The 17,544-nt window shown below is 44.6% G+C and overlaps 1 protein-coding gene across 2 annotated transcripts in view; it reads left to right on the forward strand.

Moving 5' to 3' along the window:
* Positions 1–17,544, forward strand: part of KATNBL1 (katanin regulatory subunit B1 like 1) — a 55,512-nt gene that overhangs the window by 31,726 nt on the left and 6,242 nt on the right. For both annotated transcript variants that reach the window (XM_074955729.1, XM_074955728.1), the window contains 6 exons: positions 9,319–9,359; positions 9,934–10,213; positions 11,251–11,369; positions 11,591–11,641; positions 11,732–11,821; positions 12,571–12,660. In XM_074955729.1, coding sequence (XP_074811830.1) covers positions 9,319–9,359; positions 9,934–10,213; positions 11,251–11,369; positions 11,591–11,641; positions 11,732–11,821; positions 12,571–12,660 — 671 coding nt within the window. The remainder of the gene's footprint in view (positions 1–9,318; positions 9,360–9,933; positions 10,214–11,250; positions 11,370–11,590; positions 11,642–11,731; positions 11,822–12,570; positions 12,661–17,544) is intronic.

The raw sequence follows: 17,544 nt of genomic DNA on the forward strand, positions 1-17,544 counted from the left end.
TATTTCCTCAGGTAAACTTATTTACCTAAAACTATAAATTTGATGCTAGTTAATTTAGCTCTAACTTTAAATAAACTAAATCAAGGCAGAGATTTTTGTCCCAAGGTTATAATGCATAGTCATAACAAAAAAAAAAAAAGCAGCAAATACAAAACAACTAGCTAACAAGACACCATTACAAAATCACAATCTCCCTATGCTGAGAAACTCAAAAGAAACCCCAAGCCCCAATCACCTCAGCCCTCTCCAGATGCCTGTATGAAAAGATGGGTTTTGCAGTATTAAATGAAAGTCAATAAATTTATGCTCTTCCCACCAAGATGGGGGAGTGACTCCAAAGCTGAGGGCCCTCGTGGAGATTCCTACCACTGGAGACTCTTTTATAAAACCAAGAAAGCTCCAGCTTAAACACATCCACTGATCAAGGTAATATTGCATGGAAAGAGAACCAGTCTCTTAAATAGGGCTTTGGCAGTCCAAAACACCTTAAATAAAACCCAGAAGTCAAAAGGTACCAGTGCAAACCGTGGAGCTTAAACAAGTTTGCCACCACATTGTACAGTAGAGCTATTCAGAAGCTGAAGCTAAGATGCAGCACTATGTAGGGTTCTGCAATAGTTTGATCTAGAGATGAGAAGGGCATTGACAGCAAAGTTAGCATCTGGACCTGCCTGGAAGAAAGCAGTCCTCTGGTTACTGCTGCAATTTGATAATGTAAAAGTAGCTGGGAATCTAAACAGACCCCAAGTCAAAAACTTCTAAAACAAATTAGACATACACCTTCAACTAGGACAGTGGGAATCACCTTAGATATCATCTGGCTGTTTTTTCCCAAACCACCGTAATCCGTTGTCATCTCATCTGGATTGGGTCTCAACCAGTTTCCTGACATCATCTCACCCAAACACTGAGATATGTTCCACCACGCTTTTCAGGCTGGACACAAAAGGGGAATATCAATTCTATTGAAATGAAGAGAGAAGATGACTACATGAAAGTTGCAGGATGTACATTATTCTGGAGAGGGTACCTGAAAGGTGCTTTATTTGTATGAAGTTCCACCAGATAGATGATGCAATGGAAGAGAATATCCAAGGGTTGGCGATGCAGCTAGAAACTATGGTTGAGTTTTGAAGGGGATTTGAGCAAATGATGATGGGAAGGAGAGAAGAGGCTGAAGGGAAAACATAAGACTTGCAGATGCATGCTGAACCATAGAACTATGAGGGTAGACTGCTGCATGAGGAAAGTGGCCAGTGGAAGTATGTGACTATGAGAACAAGGCAGAGGAAAAGACCTGTTAGCGAAGGAGAAATAGAGCTGATGAACAGTTGTGCTAAGCTGGAAAACGAAGGGGCACAGCAGACGATGAGAGAGCAAGAAAGAAGAAAAGAGTGGCTAGTCCTACAAGAAGAGAGACGGAGTTTGGAGCCCCAGGAGAATAGAGGATGACTTGCAGAAGATTGTAAGAAAGACAAGAAGACTGTATCCAGAAAGAACAAATGGTGGAAGGCCAGAGACTTGCACCAACACCAGGAAGAGGCAGGTCTACATGACTGGGGTCTGCCTACTAAGAAGAAGAGGCAGGCTTGACACCAGAGCTGATCTGGAGAAAAGAAGGGTGTGTTGTCTGCTGGGAGCTAAGATATGGGATGTGAACCTGAGGCTGAAGAGGATCCTAATGGGAGTAGGAAAGAATCCACTGATTGTCCTTCATATGGAAACAAATGAGACTGCTCCATTCTCCCTGGGATCCATCAAAGAAGACTACGCCAGGCTGGGGAAGTCGCTTAAAGAAGTGGAAGCGCAGGTAAATTTCAATGGGATTCTATCCGTCCCTGGAGGAGGAGAGCATAAGCGAGATAAAACTGATGATCAACTTGTCAGTAGCCCAGGCATTGGTGCTATAAGGAGAGCTTATAGATGTTCTGTCATTGGAAGCCACAACTGATTTTAAAAGAGCTTTAACCTAGGAATTTGGGGGAGAGGGGAGATGTTCATGTAGTCTCCACACCTGATTCTAATATTGAGCAGGAGGAAAATCAAGTAACAAAGAATACAGCAATGGAAAAAGGAACATGTCATAGGAGAATGGACAACAGAAGAAACATGGTGCCAATACCGAAGACCATATCAGGTAGAAGATACTGTCAGTAAAGTGACTGTACCTAATCACCTGAAAAATCTGGGTGGAAGCCAAGCAGGAACAACTAAGATGTCTGTACATGAATGCAAGAAACCTGGTAACAAAATGGAGGAACTAGAACTACTGGTGCGGGAAGTGAAACCAGATGGTAGAGGGATAATGAAGAAACAGTGGACAGTCATGACTGGAATACAGGTACTTAAGGGGATGTGCTTTCAGGAAAGACAGAAATAAAAGTAAAGGTGATGGAGTAGCATTGTATATTAATGGCTAGGTAGACTGTAAAGAAATTAGAAGTGATGGAATGGATAAAACAGAGTCTGGGACACAATCACTTTGCGGAAAAAAAAGAAAGAGCCTCTCCCTGGCATGGTGCTTGGGGTTTGCTACAGACCCCCAGTATCCAATCTGGATATGGTTAAATATTTTAATTAAAAAAATATTCCTGGGAATTTTGTGATTATGGGAGACTTTAATTTCCCAGATAGAGATTGGAGGACAAGTGCTACTAATGGTAGAGCCCAGATATTGCTGGAGGTGATAGCCAATAGCTTTGTTCACTAAGTAGTCACTGAATTAACAAGAGGTGATACCATTTTAGATTTAATATTGGTAAGTAGTGAGGACATTCTTGGTTCAAGTGATCATGAATTCATTTGATTTAAACTAAATGGAAGAATAAACAAAAATAGGACTGCAACTAGGGTCCTAGATTTCAAAAGGGCAAACTTTAAAAATGTAAGGAAATCAGTTAGGGAAGTGGACTGGACTGAAGAACTCAAGGATCTGAATGTGGAGGAGGCTTAGCATTTAGTTTCTGCAACTTTGATTTAAAGATGCAGATACTATCTGGAGCCTGCATCCCAAGCAAAGGAAAAATATTCATAGGGAAGGGCTGCTGATCAACCTAGATGAACAAACATTTCAAACAAGAGAAAGCAGAATGCCAGCAATGAATGGAAGAAGGTGTGGATAAGCAGGTAAAGCTACCTTTTGGAGGCCAGAAAGTATAGAGGGAAATTGAGAACTGCCAAAAGCCACGTAGACCTTGCAAATGAAATTAAAATCAATAGTAAAAAAAGAAAACAAGGAAAGAAGTGGGACCCCAAAACACTGAGGATGGGGTGGAGATGAAAGATAATCTAGGTATGGCCCAACCCCTAAACAAATACTTTGCCTTAGTTTTTAATAAGGAGCTTGAGGACAGTGGCAGGGTAGCTAACGGAAACAAGAATATGCTGATGACGGGTTCTGCTCGATAACTATCCAAAGCAGTGCAGACCAACGTATGTTCACGTTCATCATCTGAGTCAGATGCCATCAGAAGAAGGTTGGTTTTCTTTTTTGGTGGTTCGGGTTCTGTAGTTTCCACATCGGAATGTTGCTCTTTTAAGATTTCTGAAAGCATGCTCCCACCCTCATCCCTCTCAGATTTTGAAAGGCACTTCAGATTCTTAAACCTTGGGTCACGTGCTGTAGCTATCTTTAGAAATCTCACATTGGTAGCTTCTTTGCGTTTTTGTCAGATCTGCTGTGAAAATTTTTTTAAAATGAACAACATATGCTGGGTCGTCATCTGAGACTGCTATAATATTAAATACAGAATGTGGGTAAAAGAAGAGCAGGAGACATACTATTCTCCCCCAAGAAGCTCAGTCAAAATTTAATTAATGCATTCTTTTCCTTCGAGTGCTTGCTCATGTCCATTCTATATTAGGTGTGTGTGCTCGCCACATGCACTGGTGCCAGAAGTTTTTCCCTTAGCAGTATCTGTAGGGGACTGGCTGTGGCACCCCCGGAGTGGCACTTGCATGGCGCAGTATAAGAGGCACCGCTGGCTCCGCCCACACTCAGTTCCTTCTTGCTGCTAGTGATGGTGCTGGAACATCTGCTGCTTCGGCTAGCGCTAGCGTTGTCTCATTCTCTGTTTGCGCAGACTCTGTAGAACTTGTCGTATAGTTGTAGATAGTTACTGTTACAGTTAGTTACCCTTAGTAGTAGTTTAAGTCTTCGTAGTCCTAGACAGGACTCAGCCAGGGGAGCGGGCATGACCCAGGCTTTGAGACCTGCGTTTGCTGTAAATGGCCTTTGCCCATCAGGAATCCATACATCAGCTGCCTGAGGTGCTTAGGCAAGGGGCACATAAGCGACAAGTGTCATATCTGCAAGTCCTTTAACCTAGGATGAAGAAGGAGTGTGAAAATTGTCTAAGGGCACTCCTAATGGAGTCAGCACTCACTCGGGCAGTCTGACTCCGCACCGAGCACCGTTGCCTCCATACACAGTGCTCCGCTGGCGCCGTTCACGAGCCAGCACCGGTCTCCCTCCATGGTCATGAAGCCGAAGAAGAATGTGAGGGGACTATCTCCTACCTTCCATAACCAAAAGGAGAGGGCTGGGGGCAAGCCAGGGCAGGCAGGGACACTTGGGGGAGGTGCGCGGGGGCGGCAGGCAGGGTTGGGGGAGAGATTCAGCCCCGAAAATTGGTGGAGCCCAGCCCCCTGGGCCCTGAATTTGCTGGAGTCTGGGCACCACAGGCCCATACAACTCGCCGCCCCTGACCACCGACATGGATCTGGTAAACGCTCTTGGTGCTGTCGCTACGCCAAACGGGAGGACTGCAAACTGGTAGTGTCGGGGGCCCACTGTAAACTGGAGGAGGAGACTCTCGTGAGAGGGGTCCCTGAAGAGGGATGGGGAAGGTGGGGGGAAGGGGGCGGGGGGCAGAAAGGAACTGGAGGAATTAACCCTGCTCCACTGTACTGAGGACCCAGCGGTCCAAAGTTATAGCCCTCCAGGCAGGGAGGAGGAGGGAAAGGCAGTTGGAGAACACCGGGAAAGATGAATCTGGGGAAAAGTCTGGTAGGTCGCCCTCGGGTGCACCCTCAAAAGGACTGTTTGGCCCCTTGCTTGTTACAGGTCGAGCCCGACTGAGCAGAGGGCGGAGGCGGGTGGCTCGGGTTGCGCTTATAGCCCTTGGCTTGTTTGTGGGGCTGGTCCTGCTGAGGCTGGTTATCATGGTTGCCCCGGCCTGGCCTGGCCAGCACTGGTTTGGCATGCTCATGAACCTGACAGCGGCCCCTGCACAACTGACCAGATCTGCTATCACAGGACCACGGTCGGCTCTTGCACTCCAGCCTCTTGTTCCTCCACCTCTCGGCGTGGATGCTGTTTGGCTGAACCTGGAGGAGCAGATCTGCTCGGATGAAGTCCAACAGGTCCTCCCAAGGAGTAGGAAGCCCTCAACCAGAGTGACTTACCTGGCCAAATAGACAGCGTTTTCCTGCTGGGTGTTAAAGCATGGCATCTCTCCCTTGCGCTCTTCCATATAGTCTGTCTGCTTCATCTCAGGAACCAGGGCCTGGCACGCTCTTCCATTAGAGTGCATCTCTCAGCCATCTCCGCTTTTCACCCGCCAATCCAGGGCCAAACAGTGTTTTCTCATGACGTGACAGTCAGATTCTTGAGAGGCCTTGAGAGATTCTTTCTGCAGGTACGAACCCGTCCCACAGTGGGATCTTAACTTGGTCCTCTCCAGGCTCACAGGCCTGCCCTTTGAGCTGCTGGGCTCCTGCTCCCTTTCCCACCTGTCATGGAAGGTTGCTTTCCTGGTGGCAGTGACATCGGCAAGGCGAGTGTCTGAGATTAAAGTCTTGATCTCAGAACTGCCATACACAGCCTTCTACAAGGAAAAGGTCCAGTTGAGGCCCCACCCAGCTTTCCTGTGGAAGGTGGTATCTACCAGGACATCTTCCTCGCGGTGGCTGCACGCCCCGAATGTCCCTGGCTTTTTTCTAGAGCATACCAAGCCTTTCCATAAGTTGACTCAGCTCTTCATCACCACAGAGGATAGGCAGTGATGAGCTGCCAAAAGCTGAAGAACCAGTTCCTTCAGTCACTCCGGGTCTTCGGTGGCACTGAAGGACCCGCCGCCAAAGTGCTTTTGAAGACCCAGAGCGCCACCGGGTGAGTAAAAATTGCCTAAAGTTAACCATGTGCTTAAGTGTTTTCTTGTTACAGCATTCAAAAGCTTTCTAGTTGCCTCACAGCACACTGTCTGGTTCCTTGTATTCTTTTACAACCAGTTCTAAACCGGCTTCAAAATTTAACAACTGGTTCACGCGAACTGGCTCCAGCTCACCACTGAGTATAGGATGAAGGGCCTTCCGGTGTCCTCACAGAGGATTTCCAACTGGATCACCTCTTGCATACAGTCCTGTTATGATCTGGTGGGAGTCCTGCCACTGCCGATTGTCAGAGCCCACTCAGTGGCCTTCCTGGCGCACAACCCTATCCAGGACATCTACAGAGCTGCGACGTGGTCCTCTGTACACATGTTCATGGCACATTATGCCATCACTCAGCAGGCTGACACTGGGTTCGGCAGAGCTGTTTTGCAATCTACATGTCCACAAAATCCTACCCGCCTCCAGGGGTACTACTTGGGAGTCACCTAATGAGCAAGCACTCAAAGAAAAAAAGACAGTTACCTTTTCCGTAACTGATGTTCTTCGAGATGTGTTGCTAATGTCCATTCCACAACCCGTCCTCCTTTAACCTCCTTCCCCACTGTCGGAGTTTCCGGCAAGAAGGAACTGAGGGTGGGTGGAGCCAGTAGCACCCCTTATACCGTGCCATGTGGGCGCCAGTGCAGAGGGTGCCAGAGCCAGTCACCTACAGATACTGCTAAGGGAAAAACTTCCGGCACCGGTGCATGTGGCGAGCGCACACACCTAATACAGAATGGACAATCTCGAAGAACACCAGTTACGGAAAAAGTAACTGTCTTTGTTTAAAAAAAAAAAAAAAAAACCCGTCATCAGCATGGACGCATGTCCTCTGGAATGGTGGCCGAAACATGAAGGGGCATAGGAATGTTTAGCATATCCGGCACAAAAATACCTTGCAATGCCGGTTATAGAAGTGCAATGCAAATACGTGTTCTCACTTTCAGATGACATTGTAAATAAAAAGCAGGCAGCAGTATCTCCTGCAAATGTAAACAACCTTGTTTATCTTAGCGATTGGCTGAATAAGAAGTAGGACTGAGTGAACTTGTAAGCTCTGAAGTTTTACATTGTTTTGTGTTTGAGTGCAGTTATATAACAAAAAAACCTACATTTGTAAGTTACGCTTTCACAATAAAGAGATTGCACTACAGTACTTGTATGAGGTGAATTGAAAAATACTATTTCTTTTATTTATCATTTTACGGTGCAGATATTTAATAAAAATAATATGAGCACTGTACACTTTGTATTCTGTGTTGTAATTTAAATCAATATATTTGAAAATGTTGAAAAACATCCAAAAATATTTAATAAATTTCAATTGGTATTCTGTTGTTTAACAGTGCCATTAAAACTGGGATTAATTTTTTTAATTGCAACTAATTTTTTTGAGTTAATTGCGTGAATTAACTGCGATTAATCAACAGCCCTAGTTCAGAGCACACTCCTGAACTGTTAATGTGTGTCACCAGGATCCACAGGGACTGTTAGTCCACAGCAGGCTAGTGTATGGTATATTCACACCCCAGCTTGCTGCAAACTAATTGTTCATGTAGACAAACCCTAAGTGGATGTTAACATAAATTTTAAATTTAAATTGAATATATGCACAAAATTCCTAAAGACTTTAACATGAGCAATAGATTTAAATAGAATATTAAAGCAATTGGGTAATCTTTATATAGTTTTGCAAGTCTTATGAACACAATACGTGTTCATATGAAAATATTTAATCTTTATCACTCTAGAACAGGGGTGGGCAAACTTTTTGGCCTGAGGGCCACATCAGGGTTGCAAAACGGTATGGAGGGCCAGGTAGGGAAGGCTGTGCCTCTGCAAACAGCCTGGCCCCCTCCCACTTCCCGCCCCCTGAGACCTCCTGCCCCTTATCCAACCTCCGCCCCCTTACCATGCCAGCGGCAGAACAGGTTTATTGAAAAGACTGAGAGGTGGGCGGGTGCAGGCTGTGCTGCCCGAGCGGCAGCGAAGGGGAGACCGCGGGGGAGGGGCCAGGGGCTAGGCAGGACGGTCCCGCTGGCTGGATGTGGCCTGCAGGCCGTAGTTTGCCCACCTCTGCTCTAGAACCTTAATCCTCTTTAAAATTCTCTACTGGCTAGAGATTCCAAATACTAAAATAAAGTGGGAGGTCACAAGTTAATTTTTAAAAGAGAAAATTACTGTCAAGAATAAAGGAAAGGAGTACTTGTGGCACCTTAGAGACTAACAAATTTATTTGAGTATAAGCTTTCGTGTCATGTCAGGGTTCCTTCCCCACTCTGAACTCTAGGGTACAGATGTGGGGACCCGCATGAAAGACCTCCTAAGCTTATTTCTACCAGCTTAGGTTAAAACTTGCCCAAGGCACAAGGCTTATGCTCAAATAAATTTGTTAGTCTCTAAGGTGCCACAAGTACTCCTTTTCTTTTTGCGGATACAGACTAACACAGCTGCTACTCTGAAAACTGTCAAGAATGTGATTTTCATTTTAAAGGTTTTTGTGATGAAGATTAGTTATCTTCAAACATTTATATGCTTAATTTTTAAAAGGTTCGTCTATAATCTATACAGTAAAATCTTAATTTAGTGTTGAAGTTTCCTTTGATTCCTTTGATTATCCATACTTATTCAATGCATGAATGCTGGTACATGAACCTGTTCCAGATAGGTGAAGATGGAATAATCAAGATTATATTGTATATAACTAGCTATAAACTGGTATGTTTTCTCTTTATGCCTCCATCCTTACCCAATCCTGGCAATCAATATATTAAAAAGGTTTGTGGCTTGTAAATTAATTTGATACAGGTGACTTTTCTTTATCACAATCTCACTACCAAATTTAGATAATTTATATTGATCACACTCCTCCACCACACTTGTAAAAAGGGACATTATTTCTGATGTCACAATCCTACCACTCACCAAAGACGTCATAATCCCATCTCTGAACAAGGTGCTAATAGGACAACTGTGGAGGGGTAGCTACACCTTTTCAAACCTATGCATCTTTCACAGATACAAGCCAGTGGGAACAAATTAACAAAGGCCACTGCTGTACTCAGTTGGGGGGTGAAAAACATTAGTAAAGCAATAAAAGTGGGGGTGTTCTGTTTAACCGTGGAATTGTTTTTTAAGCTTTCTTATAATACTGTTTTTCCATAGGGTAAGAAATCTCCACAACAGTTGGCTTCTTACACAAACAGGTAGGAGAGCTACTGTTTAGAATCTGAGGGGGAAAAGGGGCAAAACTATCACTTTTTAGAACTGTTTCTTGGATCTTTGTTTTAAAAATACTAATAAAAACAAGAAATTATTTGAGATCCTTGTACTTCTATATAGGGTCCTTCAAAAGCTTATAGGAATAGTAGTGGTCAACAACTCCATTGTTGGGGTGGATTTTAAGTTCTTTCTTGGGAGCTTTGTGCCACACCAAAGGGAAAGCCATCAGATTAGATCCAATGTAGGAACTCTGCTTTTGAGGGCATAAATCAACCCTTCAATTTTGTTGCTTGAATTATTCTCATTCCTGGAATACATATGGGCCTTCAGGTAAATACAGGGGGGGATATTAACAGAAGTTGTCACTATGCAAATGACCTAATTAAAGTCTTAAAGCTTCAGAAAGATAGCAAATTACTGTTTTTGGAAAATAAAATCATTTGATTAAAATAATCTCTAGGTTTAAGGCTTAAATCCATTAAAACATCTTAGTGTTTAATGACTGTGAATTATACATAACATTTTACTTGATTTCTCATGAATATTCTCTTGTTGCAGAACAACAGTTGGACAAACTGTGACCAGCTCCCCTTTTCTTTTCAAAGTAGTATATTGTAAAAGAAAAGTTCACTGTTATACTCCAAAACCTTGTTACAGAAAAAAACAGTTCCCTAAAGTCAGGGGCTGTGAAATGGCAAATAAGGAAAATGAACTGGCTTGTGCAGGTAATCTGCCGGCAAAACTACACGACAGTCATACGCTTTTATTAAATGCCAGTGATTCTGGCTCCGCTCAAACACAAGGTCCCTCATCAAAATACAGTGGATTTTTTTCAGAGGTAAGTCAAGTTTGCAGAAGTCTTTGTTTTAATACAGTTGATGCCTATCACCTCAGTCCATTATTTTCATTTTGGTTTTATTACATTAGCTGCAGATGCTTTTAAAGAGACTAATTATTCTTAACTTATGGACCAATAAAAGAAATGAACGTTAAGTGAGTGTTTTGGAAGTAAATTTCTGCCAGGGAATGAATGGGTGGGAAGCAGACGAAAAACCATATCCTTCACAGGAGTATTTGACCAAGCCCTGTGAATGCATGCAGTGTCACTTCTTGTAATTGGCTCAGAAGGCCAGATAATATGTATGCCATAATAAATTTTAATGAGTGACCTGAAAGAAAACCATGATTAAAATCACTTAAATGCTGAATGCTGTCCTTTTATATTTGTGTAGATTCTCTGTACTACTTCCTAGGTGACCATGTATTGAGAGATGTGGGTGACGTAATGCTGTAAACATCTTCCAAAGTCTTTCTCTGTTGTTAGTCAAAGATGTGTTGTAACTAGGTACATAAAAGAATGTATAGGTTTAAATTACTGTATAGGGACAAGATTTTCTGTAATGAGTTCTTAAATAGGCTCCTAAATCCTTGTTTAGACACCTAAATAAGTACAATGACTTTTTTTCAAAATTGCTGGACATTTAGCAGGTCCTATGGAAATCTGAGAGATTTGCAGGTGCTTGACACCTCTGAATGTCAGGTCACTTACTTAGATACCTAACTTTAGGAACATTTTTTAAATGATGGACCAGAGTAATAAATCTATTTGTGTTGCATATTTTTTTATTAAAGGGACACTTATGAGCTGTTATTGGTTTAAAAAAAAATATTTAGTGTTTTGGACCTCTGCATTTGAAGATTACTTGATTTACCTGTATTACAAAAATTTAAAATTCCTTCTACACAAATAAGATTTGTCACCATTTGGCTAGAAAAACTATGTCAGTGTAATAGCCTTTATTATATTGCAGGAATTCATTGTGCAATAACTAACTAATATTTAAGTTTGAAAACCTTTTTGTTTCTTAAATACAGGTTTCCCAGGACCATGATACTATGGCACAAGTTCTTTTTAGTAGAAATCTGAGACTGAATGTAGCTTTAACCTTCTGGAGAAGGAGAAGTATAAGTGAACTCATAGCCTATTTAGTGAGGTAAACTGAGTGGTCTGTTTTTTAAGTTTTTATTTTTTAAATTCTTCTCCAATGCAGTAGCCATCCCAAGCCTGCTGCAGCACTGTAAACTTTATTTAACTTGAAACAACTTGTAACTTAGCTACAATTCCTGATGTTTTTTTTAAAATTAATCCTAGTGGAATTACACAGTATAAGATAATCAACTGGTAATCTAACCTATTTTTCCTTAATGTCTCTAGGATACAGGATCTTGGAGTAGTGGTAGATTGCCTTCCGGTACTTACTAGCAGGTAAAAAAAAAAAAATCAGGAGGAGGGAGTTTGAACAAGGTTCAAATGAATTGATCCAAGTTCATGTACTTTAACATTACTTTATTTTAGTTTACAGGAAGAAAAACCATATATTTCAGTTGGCTGCTGTGTAGATCTATTTCCTTTAGTAAAATCACTGCTTAAAAGCAAATATGAAGAGTAAGTATCAAAATGAATCACAATATTAATTTTTTATATCAGAACCTTCAGAATGGTTCAAAAGAATCATTCCCCACCAGACTCTTGGTCATGAACTCCTACTCCAATCCAAAGTGAGTAAAGTAGTCTTCATGGGCGCTGATACACTTTTCTTCCCTTCAACTCCCCCACAGAAGTATCTCTGCATAGTAGTGGATCCTCCTGCTGTTCACTTCCCCACTGCTTCCATGCAGGAAGCCCTCTGCAGGGATTACTCTTCTGGTGTAAATCCCTATCCCCGTTTCCTCCAGGCCCAGTCCCCGAGTGGTGCAAAAAGCGCAGGTTTTTTTGTTTTTGTTTGTTTGTTTTAGCCAAGGGTTCTCCACAGCTGCAGAGGAGGAAGCTGTCTTTGCCCATGTTTCAAAATGTATTCACAAACACTAAAATCTTGTAGACCCAGCACCAAAGTCTTGATTCCAAGTTATGAGACTCACTGACGGAACATTCTGATGCAGAACATCTTAACATCCTTTATTATGTGAGCTTGCCTCATCATTTCAAAATAGAAAATACATAAAGGAATTAAAATGTGAAATGATTTTCCTTCATGATTTTTCCAATTGCGTTGTGTCACCTTCTGAGCTTTATAATCTTTTAGTTAACCCTCAAGTAAAAGGGAGTCTGTTTACCTCTCCTTTCAGTTGGTGGATATGGTGTCCATCTGCACCAAAGGGAGGGTAGGTACATAATATCTAAATATGTTGTTACAGGTACGTGATAGTTGGTCTAAACTGGCTCCTAGCTGTCATTAAGAGATGGTGGTCAGAACTGTCTGCACACATGGAAAAAGTAAAAGATGGGTGAGTATGATATCATGGTATTGTCACTCATTACTGTAGTTGTGTAGTTATTCAAAAGCTGCATTAAATTTATTCAGACTGTTTTGTCCCATCATCACAAGGGCTCAGATATGTGTTCTCCCAAAATGAAAAAGCTTCAGGCAACATATAATAACCTGAAAGTAAAAACTTCACTTCTTCAAGTGATGGTCCCTACGTGTATTCCACATGTGGGTATGCGTGCACATCATGCGCCTCTGTCCGGAAGCTTTCTCCAAGCAGTGTCCACTGACCCGCACATGTGCGATACGTCTCCTCATGCTCCTGACAGAGGAGGGTGTATGTGGCAGTGCAGGCCGACACCACTCCAGTTCGCTCTTATTGCCGCATTATCTGAGTCGAAACCCGTATTCCTCCTTCATTCTTATCCAGATAAGAGAGTTGCTTTTGACTGTTGTAAATAGTTTTATACTTACAATAGTTAATATAGTTATTTATGGTTGTATGACTCAACCCCTTGTCACCCAGAGAGTATGCCGAGGATCTCAGGCTTCAAGAACTGCATCTCCTGCCCTTGTTCCTTTTTCATCAGTGATGAGCATCAACAGTGCCTATACTGTCCGGGAGAAACACTTTGGCAAGATGTGTGCAACATCTATAAGCCCTTCCTGTCCAGAACTTAAGAGGCCTTTGATCTCCAGCTTGGCAAGTTCCTACTGGAACAGGCAATGGGGCCACAGATGCACTCAGATCCTGGCCAAGGAGACCCTCCAGTCCAGCAGCCTCCACATGCCTGAATGCAGAATTACCAACACTGATGAGTAAGGACAAGTCCCACCACACGAGCAAGAAACACCCTCATGGGCACAACAGCAGATCCTCACAGCAGACAGCTCATAAGAGATGCATTCCCTCCCTGAGCTGTGCAAGGTCAGGTGAGATGTCACAAGCAGATCCTGCGGAACCAATGCCAAAGACCGCCCCCAACCCGGCTGGAGGGTAAGACTAAGAAGAAGCAGGATCTCTCAGGACCGCCAGTGGCCTCAGTACCAGGACGCTTAGCGTGCCCATCTATTACTGCAGCTCTGGATACTCCATCAGTGCCACTTTGCCACCACCTGCATAGGACAGGTCTGACTATGGAGCCAGGTTCCCTCCGGAGTCTCCATGGGCACTATGCAGACTCAGAGACATTCTTATCTCCAGAGGTGGTGTTCCTGCCATACTTACAGTCCCCACTCCTCTCGAGCCCATCCATTCTCCAGGACATCCCCACACCAGAGGACAAACTGCTGCTCCTGCTGCAGGAAAGGCCCCTTCCACGTTCATTGGACTGGGACCTTCCAGTACCAATGGTCCTGCCATTTCCACTGGAACTGTCATCCGACTCTGAGGAATTCCAGGACTTAACTCAGCTAGTTTCGCCTTTGCATCACAGGAGCCTAAACAGGCAACTGAAGCAACCCTACCCACCTGGCTAGGACCCCTGAGGGAAGCCTGGTATTGCTTCCCCATGGACCCACCCAGACCAATGGACCACGTGTTCTGGCCCTACTGGAAACGCTGGGACCTGTACTACATATTCCCAGCACCATTTCAAGGTTTTTATCGTGCCTCTCACACACATCAGCCTGCTCCGTCAGTTTATGAGGAGGAAGACGTGGAACCAGTGCCACTGGTTCCAACTGGAGCCACCTCATCATTAGCCGAGGCAGTCATCCATTTGCTGCTCTCTCCGTCAGATGATCAGCAGTACCATGAACACCTGCAGCGGGTGGCTACCAACTTGCATATTCTGCTGGAGGAAGTCCAGGATCCTCAACAACATCTCCTGGACATCCTCCAGGCACTAGAACTCTCCAGAGTGGCCCTCCCTATAAACAAGGCCATCCTGGAACCGGACAGTGTGACACACTCCAGCATCACGTGCCTCCACCTCCGAAAACAGCTGAGGGATGCTACTTTGGGCTGGCTAAAGGGGCTGACTTCCTCTTCACAGACCCAGCCCCTAATTCACAGGCTGCAGAATGAGCTTGTCAGCACACTTCACTGGGCAGAGGGTCAAAAAGATTACTCCCTCCTGGGCAGGAAGGCCCTTTCATTGGTGGGTCTGCAATTCTGCATAGTGAACTACCAATCTGTGCTAGCTAAGTACAACTTCAACACGTATGGCAGGCTGGCAGAGTTTAGGGACGAGCTCCCTGTGTAGGATCAGGCCCAGTTCCAGGCCCTAGTGGATGTGGGGAGGCAGGTGGCAAAGGAGACCCTCCAGGCAGTAGTGGATGCCGGCCAACACTGCTTCCCGTTCCTTGGCCACCGGACTAGTGCTGCGCAGGGATCCGTGGCTTCAGTCTCCGATGCTAACCACCTGATTGCCAGTCATCTTCAGCAGCCATTTTCCCTTTTTTGCCTACAGTTGGGGCAAAATCACCACAGACAGTTGGGTACTGGAGATCATCCATCACAGATGCTCCATGGAGTTTCTTTCATTCCCACCTGACCCCCTTCAAGGGATCCTTCCCATCAATTGATTCTTCAGCAGGAAACAGAGTGAGATAGAGGGTGTCCCACTTCAATACCAGGAAAGGTGATTCTATGCACCATACTTCTTCATTCTGAAAAAAAGCAGAGGGTGGATACCAATCCTATCAGCTAACTACATTAATCAGAAAGCTGAAATTCCGCATGGTTACATTGTCATCGATAATCTCCTCCCTCCAAGAGGGAGCTTGGTTCACAGCTCTCTACATGAAAGATGCACGCTTCCATATAGACATCCACCTGTCTCACAGGAAATTTCTTCGTTTCATAGTGGGACATCAACACTATCAATTTCGCATCCTTCCCTTTGGAATAACGACAGCACCATGCGTCTTTTCAAAGGTATTTGTGCTCAGAGCGGCTTGGATGAGATGCTATTCCCTTACCTGGACAATTAACTCCTTGTGGGACATTTGTGACAACAATTTTTCTCCACAGTCCAATCTCTTAGAAGACTCTCTTGGCCTCCCTAGGGATCTGTGTGAATGAAGACAAGTCCGTTTTACCACCCATGCGGACAATAAATTTTATTGGAGACTGGACTTAGTTGCTGCATAGGCCTTCGTCCTGGCAATGATGAGCACCCTGATTGCCTACCTTTGCAGCAAACCCCACACAATAGTCAGCTAATGCTTCTCTCTCGGGGCACATGGCAGCCTGCACCTATGACGCCTCTTGCAAGACTCCATCTGTAGTGCCTACAGACCTGGCTCCACCTGACCTACAAGCTGACCAGGGACTACATCGACTCCAGAGTCACTGTTCCGTTGGATGTTCTGACCTCTCTTGTTTGGTGGTCCAATCCATCAAGGTCATGATCAGGATCCCCTTCAAGCCTCCCACTCCGAAGGCCACCATCATGATGGTTGCCTATCTTCGAGGATGGGGTGCCCACCTGGACCACTGCATGGTGCAGGGCACGTGGACACTGAGGGAAGCCAGGTTACTCAGGGCAGTCCGTCTCTCCTGCAAAGCCTTCCTTTTCCTCATATATGATCTCCACATACAAATCCTTTCAGACAACATTGCCATGGTGGTCTGCATGAACAAGCAGGGGGCAGGAGGAGACCAGATCTCGTTCCCTCTGCTCAGTCGATCAGACTGTGTAATTGGTGCATCAGAAATTAGGTTACCATACAGGCTCTGTATCTTCCAGGCACCCAGAATTCCTTGGCAGAAGCACTGAACAGGACTCTCCACAATGGGAACTACACTGACCACCCTCTTCACATGGTGGGGTACTCCCACCTAGGACCTCTGTGTCATATGTGAATCAGAAGGTCCTTATGTATTCCTTAAGGGGCACCATGGGAAGAGACTCTCCTGGAGCAGGAGAGCATCCCCTTGAGATGGGCGACCTTCAGTATGCCTTCCCTCATTCCCCTGTTGCCTCAAGTTCTCAGGAAGGTGTGTGGGGACAGAGCCACATCATCCTCCTAACTCTCTACTGTCCCTGACAGTTCTGGTTCACAGACTTCCTGAAGCTCTCTACCCAACCATTGGTCAGGCTCCGGTTGTTACTGGATCTTCTCACACAAGACCAGGCAGACTCAAACATCCTCAGAGTCTGGTGTTTGGATGGGCATCTGACATAGACTGTGCGTGTTCTGCCCAGATCCAGCAGATCCTTAACCAGAGCAGAAAATAATCCACCAGAACATGGTATCAGGCAAAGTGGCATCACTTTCTGGAGTGAGCCTACTGCCACCACCATTCCCCAGACATGGTGACCATCTTTGTCACCCTAGATTACGTCCTTTCCCTGAAAACATTGGGCTTAACTCTCAGCGTGATCCAGGTGCACCTGGAAGCACCTAGCACCATCCTCTCTCCCCTTCCCCCAGTGGACAGATGCTCCATCTTTACGCACCCTACAATAGTACGATTCATGAAAGGCCTGCTCAAAATCTTTCCACTGTTTCCAGTGAGGTGTGGATTTGGCAACCTTAACCTCGTCCTCTCAGCCTTCACCAGACCACCTTTCAAACCTTTGGCAACCTGAACCATGACCCATCTTTCCATGACAGTGGCATTCCTGGCTGGTTGCTATCACTTCAGACAGAAGGGTCAGTGAACTAGCAGCCATGATGGCAGACCCTCCCTAAATGGTCTTCCACAAATGAAAACTTTCATTGAGACTACACCCCAAACTTCTCCCCAAGGTTGTGTCAGAATTCCATCTCAACCAGTTTATTCACTTATCTGTGTTCTGCCCAAAACCACACGCCTCCCCACAGACAAGAGATTACACTCCCTCAATGTCAGGCGGGCCCTGGTATTCTACCTACAAAGAACTAAACCCTTTCAAGACTTTGTGGCTATGGCAGCAAGATCAAGGGGCCAAGCCATATATTCACAGAGGAT

The sequence above is a fragment of the Natator depressus genome, chromosome 6 (genome assembly GCF_965152275.1).
Source record: "Natator depressus isolate rNatDep1 chromosome 6, rNatDep2.hap1, whole genome shotgun sequence".
NCBI lineage: Eukaryota > Metazoa > Chordata > Testudines > Cheloniidae > Natator > Natator depressus.